This window comes from Quercus robur, chromosome 4, assembly GCF_932294415.1.
Source record: "Quercus robur chromosome 4, dhQueRobu3.1, whole genome shotgun sequence".
In the NCBI taxonomy this organism is placed as follows: Eukaryota; Viridiplantae; Streptophyta; class Magnoliopsida; order Fagales; family Fagaceae; genus Quercus; species Quercus robur.
The window spans coordinates 34,955,590-34,974,204 of NC_065537.1; the positions used below are offsets into that span (position 1 = coordinate 34,955,590).

The following is an 18,615-nucleotide window of genomic DNA, read 5'->3' on the forward strand; positions in this document are numbered from 1 at the left end:
TTTTTCAATCTTAATAACTTTTAACATCTATGTTAGTTGCTAAGTAACTTTTAGTGTCTGTGTTCATATATCTTTAAATGTGGTATGGTATTTGACTTGTAAAGAACGTCATGTTGTAGATCTATACAATTGCGAATGTGACTTATGCCTTCTTGTATACATGATGGATACGCTTTCCATAAGACGGAGATGGAGTGCGCTGAAATAAATCCATAAGATGAATTAAATAATAATAATAAATCAATAAGATGGAGTACAATAACTTTAAAGAGAGAGAGAGAATTATTAATTATTACACAAAAAGCTAATATGTTTCTTCCATATAACTCATAATTCTTTGAAATTTTGAATATAATACTTAATCAGTAGTTGTATTGTTTTATATATAAATCATTAAATATCCATATAAATTAATTTAAAAATACATTAATATAAATAAACAATAAGTTGCTTATGTGATGACTAGTGTATATATCTAAGTTGTATTTCTACATAAAATAATACTATAAGTGGTTTTGTGTATTTTTCTCCAATCTATATATATGGAATAAACATGCATAGTTTGATTCAAACGTCTATTCAAATGTAGATGCCTTGACAAGTTCCAATTCAAAATTTGTTTCTGTCATTATTCATACACCATTATTAGTAAATCTAAATTTAAATAGTTAATAATATTTTAATTTTTTTTTTGAAAGCAATAATATTTTAATTAATTGGACATGAACCCACGTAAGCTGTAAACCCGTCCTAATCTCTTTGGAGTTTGAACTCATCCAATTATGTGATTCTTTAAAAAAAAAAAAAAATTATGCGACTATGATGCACGTGCATCACAAAATCAAAAGTTTTTCTGTATCTTTCAATCTCACTTTTAGGTATTTGTGAAGTACAGAAAATGATGCTTTTTTCTCTCACATTCATGGTGGGATTTATTTATTAAATTTATGGTAAAATCTACCGTAAATATAAGAGAAAAAAACACCATTTTTTTTGTACTATGAAATTACCTAAAAATTTTCCTATCTTTCAATGGTTAAAAAAAAACCTTTGGATGGCTATTTGGATATCCTTAGCTTTTCATGAACTCACTGTGCAACGGTGCAAGCAAAGCAATCCTCTTTCTAGTTTTGTTTCTTTAATGGTCACCCTCACTTTTTTTTATTCCTTTCCTTAGTCTACATTGTCAATTTTTTTTTTGTTTTTTTTGATGTCATCAACACTGTCAAGTTGGTGATACTAATATCCAATAGAAAGACAAGATTTACATTAAAAATAGTAGCTGTCTTAATCTTAAAATCCACACCCAAAAAAAAAAAAATCTGAAATTCCTTATTTCAAAATATTGACCGTTTGTACAGCTTTCCTTTCAGGTACTTCTCGTATCTCCACGTCCTAGATCAATGCAACTGTAACAACAACGAAAAAAAAAAACCAAGACCATGCCATTTTTTTTCTCCTTGTCATATTATATGATTATTTTTTGGCCTTTTTTTTTATTTTTTATTTTTAATTCTTGCTTCTCATGCTTCAATAGTAAGAACCCTTTATTTATTTTTGTTTTTTTTTTGGTTCCTTTGAATTCTAGTTTCATTTTTTAAATACAAAAATTTTAAAAATATTTCGGGGAAAAGTTGTTGCTTGAACATTTGAAATAACTTGGCCGTGCATAAAGTTCGTTTTTTTTTTTTTTTGTTTTTGTTTTTTGAAGTTGTTCAATGGGCACTAGTTTAATATCATTTTTGAACATTTTACCTCCCAAAGAAACAATTTTGAACATTTTAATTCAAATGGGGTAGTTCTGTAGAGGTTTTTTACTTCTGAAATTCCTGAACTTTTCTGGGTTTTGAAATCTGTTGGGTTTTCTTAGAACTTGGTCTTGTTTGGTACTGAGGTAATTACAGTTATACTTCTTGATAGCTTTGATATTTTCTTTAGTTTTTTTATCTGATGGGTTTTTGAAATTGGAATTGGGTTTTGTTTCAGTAGCAAAGTTTGAATTTTAGGATAAAAAGATATTCATAAAATTTGGTTTCTGACTTTAGGAGTAAGTTTGATTGTCTTTGTTTTGATTAAATATGGCAAGCTTCTGGGAATTTCTTTGTGAAATTTAGGTGTTGGACGGTTTTTCTATTCAGTTGCCAAATGGTCCACTTTTGGAGTTTCTGTATTTGAATTATAGAGTTTCAGTGGCATTTTCTTAGATATTAGCATTTTGGGGTGTGAGTTGTTTTATTAGATCTGAGGGATGGAGGCAATGAAAGATTAGGAAAGTTACATTGGGAATTGGGTTTTGCTTCAAGTCACAAGACCAAAGTTTTATCACATATAATTCAACTCTTATAGTGAACTTTGTGCTTCTTTTCATTCATTAGTCTTAGTGTTCTTTGTGTTTGGAGAGTTTCAATTTTAGCTTAGAAGTCCAGAGGAGTGTTCAAATTATAGTAGGAGAGGGAAAAATTTTGCAATTTTGGCTGTGTTTCAAGATGTGGCATTCGGCAGCAGTATGGGATTATAGGGCAGCAACTGAAATCACAAAGGACTGGAATGGGATTAATCAGTTCTTGCTTCGGAACCCACAAGGCGCTTCAGCACGGGTGAGAACTCTCCCTTCATCCTTGTGTTGGTTCAATTGAAGCAAAAAATTCAATGTACTCTTAATAAACCAATACTTAATAGGAAAATGCATACTGTGTAGCATATATAGTTTCTGTTTGATTGTGGGTAATTAATGGCTTAGAGATTTGATGATTTCTCTTTTGGTGATATAGGTTAGCTTACATGGAGGACAGGTAACTTCTTGGAGGAATGAGCATGGAGAAGAACTCCTATTCACTAGTAGTAAGGTGTGGATGTCTAATTCAATCGTTTTATGGTTTTCCTATGTTAATTTTTTGCTCTGTCTTGTCTGACCCTTGGATCTAAAAAGGAAGTCATGTTAGGTATTAGTCAAAGTAGTCTGGCGAAGAGAAGATTAGAAGAGGATTCCTAGAATCCTAGCCTTTCAATTGAATTGATAGTTCCACCACCCTTCGTCCCTTCCATTTAAAATTGTATAATGTGCTAATTTGGTACTGAGTTGTAACATTTTTGAGTTGCTGAAGATTACTTTGATTGCACACAATAAATGAGGCTACTTATTTGGGTAATTTATGCAACCAATTGAGCAGTATGTAGACGAGGAAGTTTCATGCATCATAGCCTTTATTTGATGGAAGTTCTAGTTGAAATAGATGACTTTTATTGTTCTTTAGAGTCCAAAAGCTTAAACAACCATTTACACAAAAATTTTAAATGTAAGAGAATGGTTAAATTTATATATTTCAACATTTGCATTGTCAAATGACACTATTTTGCCAACTATCGTGAAATGCCCATTGTTGATGTTTGGATGGTGCTTACCTAGGACCTATATGATTGTGATATATCAAAATTTAAAGCTTGGCTGACCAAGCAATTTGTTGGTATTACCAATCTGAAAGCAGGATAATTCATTTTGGTGATTGTTGATGAAATATAAAGTTATAAAGGTTAGCTGCATTTTTAGTGTGGAAATTCAATTGAGTTTGTTGCTTCACAGAGATGTCGTGGACAGGACAGACATGCCTTTACCAAATTTTTGAAAAAATAAAATTTAATTTGTAAACTAGTAAACTAAGAGTTGGCCTATCAGTCAGGTGTCTGCCACTTAGTGGCTAAATTAGCAACAACTATTGCATCTAATTCTACCTGGTAGAGATACAAAGATGATTCACTACCTTTTTTTTATAAAAATGTAGGCCATTTTCAAGCCCCCGAAAGCAATGCGGGGAGGAATACCCATTTGTTTCCCACAGGTACTTTAGTCATTCTTGTTTGCATTCATATATTTGAAATTTTTTTTCACTGATGCATCTTATTTTAATGCCTTTTAAGTTTGGAAACTGCGGATCACTAGAACAGCATGGATTTGCAAGGAACAAGATTTGGACAGTTGATGATAATCCTCCACCTTTGCACCCAAATGATTCCCATGGGAAATCCTTCATTGACTTACTCCTTAAACCATCCGAAGAAGACCAAAAGGGCTGGCCCCACAGGTATGAGTTTGGCTGCTGTTATAACTGAAATTACAGGATGTAGCATTGAAATATGATATTTTGCACTCAGTCTTGAACTAACTCCTATATTTCCAATGCTTAAGTTTGCACCATCAATTTTGTTGTCAATGGAATATTTAGTGGATGAAATATGAAGTCTTTTATGGTCTGCATGACTACAGTTTTATTGATTTTTGAATCGAGTGGCACTACTGGTTAGCCTGAAAAAGAAATAATAGACAAAATATTAGCAAAAATTAAGAGGTAACACAGAGTCTTGAATTTAGTTTTCTTATTGTTGTTAAAATATTGGAACTGTGTACAGAAATTTCAAAAGTTCAAATGTCTTGAAATCAAAATGTAATGCTAACTAATTAGACGGTAACTTAGAACCTTAGTCATCTATGGATTGGTTTGGCTTTCCTGAGTGAGGTAATAGCTTCACAAACTTGCAGTGAATCCTTTGCACTGCAGAACACTACAGCCTATATTGACCTATTTCTTTATCTGCGTTTCAAGGGATGATATGTTGCTAACATAATTTTACTTTTTTCTTCCTTTCCAGCTTTGAGTTTCGTCTTAGGGTCTCTCTTACAACAGATGGAGATCTGATACTGATATCACGAGTTAGGAACATCAATGGCAAGCCTTTTACTTTCTCATTTGCCTATCACACATACTTGTCAGTTTCTGACATAAGGTATGGATTATTACTTTTTGAACTTTAAAAGAAAAACAAAAATCACATGTAAAAAATATTACAAAGCAGAATCATATTTATTTGGAAAAAAAAGGAAAATGAAAAGCAACTTCTCCATTCTTTATATTTCTTGTAAATATTAGAGAATAGTGAAAATACCTTTGCACTTCCAAATTGTACCTATCTTCTAGTAAAGCCATACAAGTTATGGTTTTTCTGCTTCTTTAATTATGAATGTGTTTTTCTGGATGTGTTAGTTTGCACTTATAATGTACATGATGTCCACAGTGAAGTAAGAATAGAAGGTTTGGAGACTCTTGATTACCTAGACAATCTTTGCCAAAGAGAACGTTTTACGGAACAAGGAGATGCCATAACTTTTGAATCTGAGGTAAATTTTCTTTAGTTTTATTTTGTGATCCGAGTCATCTGACACATTAGAAGTTATATATTAGTTGGGAGAATCTAGATTTAGAGAATGGTGTGAAATTTCTAAAACAGGTTGAATGAAAAAAATGTTATTAGATCATATCAGAATGTTGAATTTCTTTTGATGAAGTTTTGCTCCAAGTTTCAATTGCCCTGAAGCAGTACTTATCTTGTCTGACCCAAAATGTGTTTGTGAGTGAGTGTGTCTGTTTTTCCCTTAAACTTTGAGTCAGAACTTAAGGTTTCAATTGTGAGAGAGTTAGAAATTGATGACTGAGAGAAATTCAATTTTCAAGACTGATACAGGGAGAAACATGGTTGAAATTGTAATTTCCATGGCCTAAAATTTGCAGTTAGTCTTATTCTCAAATTTTAGATTGCTTAAATCAAGCCTTTTCAATTGTAGTTGTTTCACAAGTATAACATAGAAGCAAAGCATGGTGTTTTATAATTATTCATTACTTATATAAAAATAAATAATTATCAATTCATTACTGTTATTTTGGGTGCAAAACAAGCGCTTTGGATTGAAGATTTCTTGTTTTCCTATATTTTCCTTGCAGATGGATCGAGTTTATCTTAGTTCTCCTAATGTGATTGCAGTCCTTGATCATGAAAAAAAGCGGACATATGTTATAAGAAAGGAAGGGCTACCAGATGCTGGTAAGTTGCCATACATTTGAGGAAGTACAGCACCACAACCAATAAAGAAAGAAGAATTCTGAAAGTTTTTCTAGGCATAAATTATGATCATAATCAAAGTTTTATAATGAGTGGACCAACTAAGATGTATTCATAAATCATAATCATGGGTTTATATCCATTGGTTCATGTGCATCAACATATAAATGGTCATCATTAAGATGTTTGGTCTGACTGTGTTCTTTTCCTTATTACAGTGGTCTGGAATCCATGGGATAAGAAATCAAAATCAATGGTAGATTTGGGTGATGAGGAGTACAAACAGATGCTTTGTGTTGATGGAGCAGCAATTGAGAAACCTATCACTTTGAAGCCAGGCGAGGAATGGACTGGGCGATTGCAGCTCTCAGTTGAGCCTTCGAGTTTCTGCAGCGAGCACCTCAATCTTTAGGAGAGGTCCTTTGAGGAATGATACAAAATTTCAAGAGCACAATGTGGTTCTTTTGTTCTTTTTCTGTCCTTATAGGAAACCATAGTTAAATCTTATGTAATAGCTCTCTACTCTTTTTTGATAAAGAGGGCGTTTGGATTGCACTGAAAGTGGCTGAATGCCTTGCTGCGTTTTCCAGTTTTTTTTTTTTTTTTTTTTTTTTAGCCGCACTATTCGACTAAGTCAACTGTGAACAGTGCATTTGTGCACGGTTTACGGACCCACAAATTCCACTTTTTAGTAACTTTTTCATTAAAAATGGGTCTCACGATACTATTCACATATTTAAAAATTATTTTGCTACAGTGTTTTCAGTTTCAGCAAAAATAAGCTCAATCCAAACGGACCCAAAATAATATCTCTCAAGTTGTAGAAATTGTGCAATGATACTTAAGATGTACTTAGTACTTTGTAATACCTCAGACTATAGAGGATAGAGGATTGTGGGGAAAGCCGCATTTTTAATTGAATGGCTGCCCCAGGAAAGTGGGTACCAATTATTCCTTCTATAATATCACTATCTTATTCCTTTCTCTTTTAATGGTAATTTAAAATTCTTGGTTTAATTCTATACCAAATTGTCAAAAAAGGTTTTTTTTTTTTAAAATCATCATCCTATTCCTTTTTCTCTTTTATAGTATTTTTTAAAAAAACATTGGGAAGCTGGGGAAAGCCGCATTTTTAATTGAATGGCTGCCCCAGGAAAGTGGGTACCAATTATTCCTTCTATAATATCACCATCTTATTCCTTTCTCTTTTAATGGTAATTTAAAATTCTTGGTTTAATACTTTAATTCTATACCAAATTGTCAAAAAAGGGTTTTTTTTTTTTTTTTTTATATAATTTTTTTTTATTTTTATAATTTTCATCCTATTCCTTTTTCTCTTTTATAGTATTTTTTAAAAAAACATTGGGAAGCAACTCTTTATCAGAGCCAGGTTTCGATCTTGGGACCTGTGGGTTATGGGCCCACCACGCTTCCGCTGCGCCACTCTGATTGTTATTACAATTTTAGGAACTAATGTTATTTATTTTAATGAATGTTTCCTCCCTTTATATATAAATATATATATATATATATATTTTTTTTTTTTTTGGTCAAAGAGAAACCCGTTAAACTCCTCTTATATTAATTTTATTGAATGTGAATTTTGAAAATTTAATTGCTGAATTGCATGTTCTTATTATATTCTCCATAAAATTTGAAGAAAATCAAAGATCTAGCTATGTCATTAATCAAATTTTTACATTTCAGGTTTTTTTTTTTTCCCCTAAAATTATGTATGAAAAATAAGTTTATTGATCAAAATAGTAAATAACATCTAATTTGAAAGAAATTTGATATGTGTATTAAGAACATAAATAACATGCAATCTAAGAGTTATATTTTCAAAATTTCTATTTAATAAAAAGATATATGAGGAGTTTGAAGGATTTCTCTCCAAACTCCTTTGGTTTGCCATGCATATTTATATTCAAAGTTCAAACAACATAAATCTATGCAAGTAAACCATTCAAAATTGTGCCAAAAAATAATTCTAATAAAAAAGACTTAATTCATTTGTTAGCAACCAAAAAGTGCTTGACTAATATGAAAGTACATCATATTCCTTTGGTTATAAATGAGAGCGTTTGAAAGTTTGTATTGTATGTTTAATTTTGAACGTCGTTTTTGTTCTTTTGTTTTTTGCAAAATATTTTGTGGAAATTAATCCTTCTCGCCTACAATTAAGATTTGTGCCAGTGTCTATTAGTGCTACTGTGTTGATTCGATATTTTTTGTTTATGACTATATAATATTGACATGATATTTTTACTGATTTCTGTGAATAATTGAATGTCAATTGTATTTTGGAGTTCATCTTGTTGATCTTCTTAATTTTTTTGTCTAAAAAATATATTGTTGTTTGAATATTTCAGAGTTTTTTTTTTTTTTTTTTTTTTTTTTTTTTGAGAATATTTCAGAGTTAGTAGGAGTATCTTATTGGTATTTCTCAAAAGTTTGTTCATTTACATCCCACATCATTTTTTTTTTTTTGAGGAAAACATCCGACATCATTAATTGTACTCTTTGAATTTATATGTCCATTTTCAGCACAAAAAAAAAAAAAAAAAAAAAAAAAAAAATCATTTGTCCATGTCTGTTGATTCTCTAGGTCTTTTTATTTTCGTTACTTGGTTTATTTCTTTTGTAAATCTTGCATAGTGATTTCATTTTATTTTATTTTATTTTTTTTAATATCATGTGATAGAGTATGAGGAGTTCTTTCATAATCAACAATTGATTATCTTAATTTCGTTAGATATTCTCCTTTGATTTTTGGATCATCAATTCTTTTTGACAGATTCTAAAATTAAGTTTTGAAATCTTGAAACTACATTTATATATTTATGAGCACATTTTTCTAAGCAATTACAAGATTTGATATGTTTCTTTTCACTTTGTGATCCTAGATTCCTAGTTCGTGTTTGGAACTTGAAGAAGAGGAAGTTTATTTCGTCAATTTTATAAAGAAGAGGTGTAGTTATGAGGTTTAATTTGTTAGATACTTTTTTGTATTAAAAAAAATCTTAGATACTTATCCATAATTTATCTCACTTTTTAAATTACATGATTTGATTTGTTACACCTTCAAATTTAAGAGCTAAAATGTAACTTTCCCTAGATTTAAATTTAGAAAATAAAATTGTTAATCAATGTTCAAATTTAAAAGTAATGCAAAATGTCAAGTCATTAACAATGGTTTTGGATGGAGGAGGAGGAGGAGGAGGAGGAGAGGGAAGGGATGAAAGAGATTTAAATGACATTGATTGGATGTTTCTAAAGTGAGAGGAGAGAAGGTTTGAAGGGATACCTCTCCAATCTTGACGCAAATGTGGCTACATTGGAGCATTCATTTGTGTTTAAACTGATTATGCATCTTGATGCAAATTGATTGTGCAGTAGTATAAGTTGCAATAGCATCAAAGTCATGTGGTGTTTGAGCATTCATTTGTGTTTAAACTGATTGTGTAGTAGTAGATTTTACCAGTTGAACTAATTAGAATTCTGCCTAATAAGTACCTAGTAGTGTGTTATAAGCAACTCATTTTTCATATAATTCTAAATCATATCGTAGCTCATCACTTTCCCTACATTAAATCCCCTCACTTTAAAGTGCCCCAAATTGGGAAAATTGAATGGGAGAAGTACTAATTACATTATATTAAAATATTTTAAATGATCAAATTTGCACTTATGATTTTAATTTATATCTATTTATTTAAATTAAACAAAAAAGGTGTTAAAGTAATAGCCAATTGGTAATGACATAAATTTTGACTCTTAGGCATTTGAATTCTTATGGATTAAGCCCTCAAGAACCTACAACTCGATTTAAAATTCTCATAAACCAAGCAGACCTTGATATGCAAATTAAAATTTATTTGTAGACTCCATATAACTCTTATATTTACACACTTTTGCATAATTTGAAACAAAAACTCTAGCAAAATGAAATGCTTATTCATAATGGGTGATTCATGTCATCATGTGTACACTAGTTCTTTCATCCAAGATATGGACCAACTGGCTACAAGAGATTTTGTTTAAGTCAGTTCAAGTCCTACTATCATTCAGAGATAGAGAAATGCTAAACAACTATTAAAAAAAAAAAAAAACCATTCATTAAGGGAAGAGAATGAAACAGAATAAACTGCGATACATGCACCAAAAAGTTTCAATCTCAACGAGTTCACAATTTTGATCAAAATTCTATATGATACAAATTCAATTTATGGTTTAAATACTAGCAAGGGATAACTAGAACAAGCTCAAGGTATCACCCCCCCCCCCCCCCCTAAAAATATATATATATATATATATATATATATCCAAGAGCTGCAGCAAAAAAAAGGGCAAAAATGCTTTTGCCAAAATCCCCACAAGCAGGGATTAATTAAAAGTTGAAACAAGTGCAGTGAACTCCCAAATGATATCAAGCCAAGCTGAAGCTTCCAAGGAAGAATGTTAAAAAGGAGATACTTGCAGGTAGGAATTAAAGAACTGCAAGACATAATTAAATATCTTCCGTTGAAAATCAAGGAATTTGAGTATCTTATCATGTTAATAAACTATATGCCCCGATGATATTCTAGTTGTTTGGTATTCTCCAGCATTATCCACCAACAAAACCAATAAAAAATTCCAATAAATCCATCATGACTGATAAAAGAACTATTGAAGCAAGTATCTCTATATAGATGTCATTGAGCATTTTTTTTTTTTTTTGATAGGAGATGTCATTGAGTATTGATCAAGCACAGAGGTCACTCAATATATTCTAACTAAATCACAAACAGTGTGAATGCCAGCATTATCGATGGCTACAAAAAAAAAAAATGTACTTACTTCCCGAACGTAATTGGCAACTGCTTTGCATCCTTCTATTGCAAGTTGCATGACATTTTCAAAAATTTCAATGGGTAACTTAGAATCCATCTGCTAGAACACAACACATGAGTGCTCCACAAAAAAAAAAAAAAAAAAAAAAAAAAAAAACCTTTACCTTTCTTGGGCAATGCTATTAAATCAATCAAGGAAAACCCTTAATGGCAAAGTAATTGAGATGCACAAAATGATTGGTATAAATTGAACCACTGAGCCTAATGCACCGCAAAAAGTTGCAAAACATCACCCAAACTTCAAGGGGAAATAAATTTACACTTCAAAAACACTGCAAAAGTTGTATCAAACATATCAATAATGCAAGTAATCAAAATCCTAATCCCAAATACTCAAGGTTGAGTACATGGATCAGTGTAATCAATCAAGGTATATTATGGGTGAGTTTGGTTTAGCTTTTTGTAAAAGTGCATAATGAAAAAGTGGAGTTTTGTTAAAAGTGCATAATGAAAAAGTAGAGTTTTAAAAAACTGAATGTTTGGTAAAAACTGTTAAAAAGTGCATAATGAAAAAGCTGAGTGTTTGACTAGCACTTATAAAAGTGGCAGTTTGAGGGATAAATTACCAAAAATGACAATGTATATATATAATGGAATTTATTTCATACTTTTTTTTTTTTAATTTTTTATGTGAGTTTGTTTCATACTTAAATCAATTACTTCATCATACTTAAATCAATTTTTCTCTTTCTAAAAAAATTATTTTTTTCTCACCAATATTAGCTAATAATAACCTATCACTTAAGATTTATTATAAAAGTATTGTGAAAATATTGTGATAAAAATTGATACTAATTTTAATTTTAACATACTATTAAAATTATTTTTCTCTCTTTCTAAAAAAATTATTTTTTTCTCACCAATATTAGCTAATAATAACCTACCTTAAAATTTATTGTAAAAATATTGTTATATAATTTTTTTTCTCTCTCTTTTTTTTTCTCTCCACACACACATGTGGGCTCCCCTTCCCTTTTTTTTTTTTTTTTCCCCCTCTTTTTTTCTCCTCCACCCACGTACCCACACTCTTTTCTTTTGTTTTTTCCTTCTTTTGTTTTTTCCTTCGTTCCTCTTTTATTCCTACCACACCAGCACTATCTAGAACATTCATTCCACAGCTCTTTCTTCTATTTTTTTTTTCCTCTTAGCACTTCAGTCCAGAACAATCACTCTCCTTCTTCTTCTTTTTTTTTTTTTTTTTTTTCCTCTTAGCACTTCAGGCCAGAACAGTCGCTCTCCTCCTTCTTCTATTTTTTTTTTGTTCTCTCAGCACTTCAAAACGAACGAAGGAACCAGCTCTCCTTCTTCTTTTTCTATTTTTTTTTCTTGTTCTTGGATGATCGGAAAGATTGGATGATCAGGAAGATTGGATGGTCGGTAAATCTCTCCCCCCCCTTTTTTTTTTCATCTGTCTTTTTGATCCGCTAGAGGGTCTTGATCTGCTGTTGTTCTAATTTTCTTGTTGTTGTTGTTGATCTGCTGTTGATCCAAAAGAGTTGTTGCTCTAATTTTTTTTTTTGTTCTTGATCTGCTGTTTCCGAAAGAGTTGTTCTAAATTTTCTTTTCTTTTTTTCTGTTCTTGATCTGCTGTTTCCGAAAGAGTTGTTCTAATTTTTTTTTTTTTTTTTTTGGTTCTTAATCTACTGTTTCCGAAAGAGTTGATGTTCTAATTGAATGGGTATTTCCGTAATTCTACCGTAGCAACGGTAACCCATCCAAAATGCGCACTGCACGTTTTCATTTATGGACCCTCAGAGGTCCATAAAAATTTTCGCGTTTGTGCGCGTTTTTGCTCTATGCCCAAAACGCAACTTTTATCAAAAAGTTGCGTTTTGGGCTTAACCAAATGCAAATTTAGGACTGGCTTTTTTCAAAAAGCGCTTTTTGAGCTCAAAATGTGGAACCAAACGGGCACAGGAGAAGCATCTTGCATGAACCTTGCCCAAAAGCAGTTCAGCAATAGGTCAATAGTGATTGAAGTGCAAGCAAAAAAGTGAAAGTGGAGAGAGAGAGTTTCAATTTCTTTATATGTGAGGCTCATAGCTATTTTGAAGTCCAAGTTTAGAAATATTCAAAAGCACAAAAGCACTGAATGAGCCATTATATCAAACATCATGAAGTTTTAAACCTGTAAGAGGTACTGAGAAAAATAAATAAAAGCAGATTTTCAGATGTAACCTGCAGAAGAGTAAATTTGTCGAACTTTGGTAGAAACCCTACAGTGAGATCAGGACCTCCAGCACTATCTTCCACATGGTTCAAATCTGTTCGCATGACAAAATAAGAATTCATTTGGAAAAGCAACAATGTAGATGTACCAAGGAGCCAGGAAAAATAAAAGGCATGTAAATTTACCAAGGAACCAGGAAAAGCAACAATGTACATGTAAATTTCCTCCTCAGACTATCTTTCATTCGTTCCCTACTTATGAGACTTTAACTGGGAACATCAAACAACTATTTACTCCTCCTCGGACCTATTAATGTCCTTGGACAAAGCCCAAGGCCCAACATATGGTTTTGGGCCCTTATCCCTACAATGTGGATGGTGGCACCACCGCGCATCCTTGGTGCGGTGGTTACTCTACAAGTATAAATGCTTGTGAGGTGTGGGGGGTAAGGGCTGGGGTTCAAGTCTCTAGGAGGGAGCTTCACACACATATACACTTAGATTAGGCTAGAATAGAAATTTTATCTTGTCTAAAAAAAAAATAAATAAAAAATTAAAGAAAGAAAGAAAGAACTCGTAAATTAAGAAGTTGTGCATATAAATATATAAGAATACAAAAAAAAAAAAAAAAAAAACAAAACAAAAAACGTATATATACATAGAGAGAGAATTTTCAATTGTGAAGATGTTAGATTTTTAATCAATTTAGGAATTATAAGAGAAATAGAATTATTAAGAAAAAGATATGTATTAAAAAAATTTATCACAATTAATGTTTTAAAAAAAGTAAAATTCACCACTTAAAATGCATGTTTATCCAAAAAACTTGGAAGTTAGTACTTGCGAGAGTTCTACTAGACATAGAATTTCAAATTATATTGAAGTTAAATTATTATAAGGGAAATTATTAGATGGTTTGAAATGAAAGAGACACCTATCCTATGTGAAATTCTAATCAACTATATATATATATATATATTGTTAAAAAATGTTTCTATCCAAAAAAAAAAAAAAAAAAAAATAGCGTGTATTTTTTTGTAAAATTATTTTTTATCTATAATTATAAATTTTAAATAAAATACTAGTGGTTACACTATCCTAATTTAAGTAAATTGGTTATCTTATCCATGTTTCCAAAGTTATATTTTTTTTACAAGTTTGATCATTTTAAAGCTAAAAAAAAAAGAAATTCTACAATATGAATTATACCTTTTTTTTTAGTGTAGTAATTAAAAAATAAGAAGCTCATTAGAACACTTATTGTTACTTTTATCCAAAGAAGTTGATAAGATTAAAACATATTAGGTGTTTTTTTTTTTTTTTTTTTTTTTTTTTTTTTTTTTTTAACTTTATCCCAAAAAAATAGTTAATGTTATTAGATTGTAATTAGATTTTTTTTTTTTTAGTTTACATCACTCTGTTTGTTTCAGCAATGATGTTTTCTAGAAAATGAGTAATTTTCCAAAAACATTTTTCATAAAACTATCTTATTTTCTTATGTTTGGTAGTAACCTTAAATGAGTTGAAAAACAATCTTATAACTTCCCTTATTTAGCTTGCTATGAGATAGAGTTGTTTTCCAAAAAAAATTAATGGAAAATAATCTCTTAAAATAAGCCATACTTTTTATGTTGACTAAAAATAATTTTCTTTTAATTCATTTATTCTAATGCTACCAAACACTGGAAAATACAGAAAACTATTTTTACACAATGTTTTCCATTGAAACAAACAAAGCGTTACTTTATTAGCTATTTTTTTGTTACTTTATCCCTAAAAAAAAAAATTGAGAAGAAAAAATAATACTTTTAAATTTGTTACTTTATTATTAGGAAATAGATGATGTAGGATAAATGTTTATCCAAAAAAAAAAAAAAAAAAAAAAACTAACGTAAGCTAAGAGTAAAATTGTTACTTTATAAAATTTTAAAAAAAAAGAAAAAAAAAATGAAGAAGAAGCTCATTAGAACACTTATTGTTACTTTATCCAAAGAAGTTGATAAGATTATTATTATTTTTTTAATCTAAAAACTTATTGCAATTTGGTGTAGCCACTTGGCACATCAATTATATATATATATATATATATATATATATTAAAAAACCTTTTAAAATTTTTGCAATTTGATAAAGCCATTTGGCGCAACCACGACTTCTACGTAAATTACTTATCTTATCCATGTTTCCAAAGTTATATATATATATATATATATATATATATATTCTTTTTCACGTGTCTTATCATTTTAAATCTAAAAAAAATAAATAAAAAAAATTCTGCAATATGAATTAAAGCTCTTTTTTTTTTAGTGTAGTAATTAAAAAAATAAGAAGGATTAGATTACACTATGTCTATGTTTCTGCATTTTAAGATGCATAAACCTTTTTTTTTAGTATAGTATATGTTGCTGCAATTTAAGATGCATTAGACTTTTTTTTTATAACTTAGAAATTATAAGAGAAGAAAAATTGTATATATTTAAATCTAAAAATTTTAAAAAATTTCTATAATATGGTGAGGCCACTTGGTGCAACCACGGCTTTTAAGCCTAACTTTTATTATATATAATATGATATGATATGATATATATATATATATATATATATTGGTTTTCCACACTAAAAATCAAGGCAGTAAAAGCCTAGCACATAGCCTAAAAACAGGGAGAAAACTGGCCTCTGCCCTTTTTTTAAAATAAATCTAGCATTTTGCCCCATTTCTTAAACTAATTAGGGAAATGCCCCTGTTATAATTCGATTGTCCAAAAATCGAGTTTCAAAACGCTACTACAGGGTCCTTAAAACATCACTATAGGTATGGGATGATCAAACTTTTTTTTAAAAATAATAATAAAATAAAAACTTGCATGGAACTCGAGTTCATAGAGCTCAAGTTCCACAACGCCACTATAGGGTCTTAAAACGTCACTATAGGGCTCCTTAAAACGCCACTATAGGGCTCCAAAAATTTTATTTATTTATTTATTTATAGTTTGTTATATAAGTCGATTGTCCAAAAATCGAGTTTTAAACTAAAACTCAATTTTTAGAAAATCGAGTTTCAAAATAGGGACATTTCCCTAGTTAGTTTGGGAAATGGGGCAAAATGCTGGATTTAAAAAAAAAAAAAAAAAAAAAAAAAAGGGGCAAAAGCCCATTTTCTCCCTAAAAACAGAGATATCAATCAAGTATGCCATTTATGATGATGGGTGACTCAGGAATTTATATTTTTTAATAGATACAATAAAATTTAATTCATCCGCTCCACGATGATTGCTCTCCATCATCATACTAATATATCAATTGATTTTTTATATTTGATGTAAGTAGGAAGTGGTTATTCAACGAAAAGAGACTTTGTAAGGTTGAATTTATTCAACCATCTAATTGGCTTTATTCCGTGCCAAATTTGCTTGTAATTCAGCATTTAGTAACCCTGTATTTAGGTGGGTTTGTTGTAAGGGTAGTGAGTGAGATAGAGTGAAGTTTGCTCAAGAGTGTGCAAGAAAACAGAGACTTGCGGCTGAGACTTGCGGGTGGACTCGCGGCTGCAAGCCGCCAGAAGCTGCACACGTGCCAAGCATGCTGGAAGATGAACAGTCATGCTAGCTGGAGCACTACAGGACAAAACAGGACAACTGGCCATACGGTTAACTCGCGACTGGATCTCGCGACTTGGTCAAGCCGCGAGATCAAGCCGCGAGATCAAGCCGCGAGCCACCCCTGTTTTGTAAAACCTGACGTTTCACATTCCTCTCCCACTCCAGTATAAATACCCCTTTAACCCACGATTGAAAGAGAGCTTCTAGAGAGAATTTTGAGAGAGAAACCCTAAAGAAAAACCAGATTGCTTCACCCACAATCTCTACCTTAGAGTCTCTTCAAATTCCTCAACTCTCTTCCTCTCCATTGTCAAATCCTTGAGAGGCATTATACCAAACCTGGTTCTCACCATTATCATCTCTGTGAGACAGTTGTTTGGATTTCTGGGAAGCAGTTAGGAAGGAACCAATCTTCATTGGTTGATACTATGGTATAATAGCGGAATCCGGGAAGCTAGAAAAGAAAAAGGTTCGGCGCAACCTCGTTGGAGCAAGAAGCTTGGAGGGCTTAGGTGCACTGGGTAGATTAGGCTTGGAGGGTCTATTGCTGTCCTTGTATCCCAACTGTATTTTCTAGTGGATTGATTACCGCTTGGAGGGCGGCGGAGAGGTTTTTCGCCGAGGACTTCGGTTTCCTCTTCGATAACACATCGCGTGTTGTCTTTGTGTTTGCATCTTCCTTCCTCTCTATCTTTGCCTTATTATTATCTGCTGTGGATTTTATTTTGTTATGGCTTAGATAGTTTTTAACCAATTTCATATTATAGCATGTGTTAAGTTTCCGCACACTAGTTGTTTGACATTTTGCTTGAATTGGTTAAGTTGTATTTTGGGGGTCTAAACGTTCAAAGGTGTTTTGTACACGTTTTTGAACTTTCAATTGGTATCAGAGCGGGTACACTTGTTGTGGTTTAAATACCTAAGTGTGATCCTTGACCCCTTGTGTTTATTTGCCATGGATTGTGCTTTGTATGCCTCTTTGCATGATTTGGTTGGTGATGAATGTAACATGCCACATGTTTGTGAAAATGCCTCTATGAGTGTTAATCCTCATAAGTGTGATGACATGTTATTTGAATCCATGGGTGTTGTTGACAAACTCTTGAAGAAAAATGCTAAGAAGTTTCAAAAGAATTTGAGCAAGTTATTTTTTGAAAAGGATGATTTGATTGCTAAGCTCAATGAATCCAACAAATTGGTTGAGAAATATAAAAAACTTGCTGAAATTTCTCTTGAAAAGCTGAAAGAGTTTGAATGTTTGAATATGGACTTGGATGCTAAACTTGTTTTGTCTAACAAACTTGTTGATGATCTTAAATGTGAAAATGAATCTCTTAAGATGCATGCCAAGTGTTTGATTGCTGAACCCATTGATAAAATGGATGATAATATTTGTTGCAATCATGTTGTGGTACCCGATTTTGTGCCTAGTGTGTGTTCTACCTTAAAGGACAAATCAGTGTACATTCCTCCACATAAAAGAAATCAAAAGGTGGAGAGAAAGGCTGTTAAGTCAAAGCCTCTATTTAGGTCTCAACCTAAGGCTTTGGATGGATCTAAGTTTGTTCCAACTTGCCACCATTGTGGTGTGATTGGTCACATAAGACCCCAATGCCCCAAGTTAAAAAGAGAACAAACCTTTGTTGCTAGATCTCTTCCCAAAAAGCCTAGTAGAGCTAAACACATTGTGTGTCACCATTGTGGTGCCTTTGGTCATGTAAGACCTCAATGCTCTAAGTTTCATGCTTTTAAAAGAATCAAAAGAAAAGAAAAACTTGAGCTTTTTGGAAGTTGTGCTAAAAAGAGTAAACCGGTTTTAAGTGAAAATAGCATGTTGTTAAAGAAAATGTTTAATGCTCTTAACTCCTTGACTATGTGCATCTCCGGTTCTCATTCTTCCAACCCTCGTCTCATTTCTCATGAGACACTCATTCCAAACAATCATTCCGTTTGGATGAGGAAGGGTTCCTATGGTTGAGCTTTTGCTCTTTTGGTCCTTGATCTAATTCTTTCGATCTTTGTAGGACCCTTCATGCATTAAATGTCATATCTTCATGCAT

At 31.4% G+C, this 18,615-nt stretch overlaps 1 protein-coding gene across 1 annotated transcript; it reads left to right on the forward strand.

Annotated features, from left to right (window-relative positions):
- Positions 1-1,177: 1,177 nt before the first annotated feature.
- LOC126721196 (putative glucose-6-phosphate 1-epimerase) lies at positions 1,178-6,478 on the forward strand. The gene is made up of 8 exons (XM_050424231.1): positions 1,178-2,597; positions 2,772-2,846; positions 3,780-3,836; positions 3,916-4,079; positions 4,645-4,779; positions 5,068-5,170; positions 5,772-5,871; positions 6,108-6,478. The coding sequence occupies exons 1-8, from the start codon at positions 2,487-2,489 to the stop codon at positions 6,299-6,301; spliced, it is 939 nt and encodes a 312-aa protein (XP_050280188.1). The 5' UTR covers positions 1,178-2,486; the 3' UTR covers positions 6,302-6,478.
- The last annotated feature ends 12,137 nt before the right edge of the window (positions 6,479-18,615 follow it).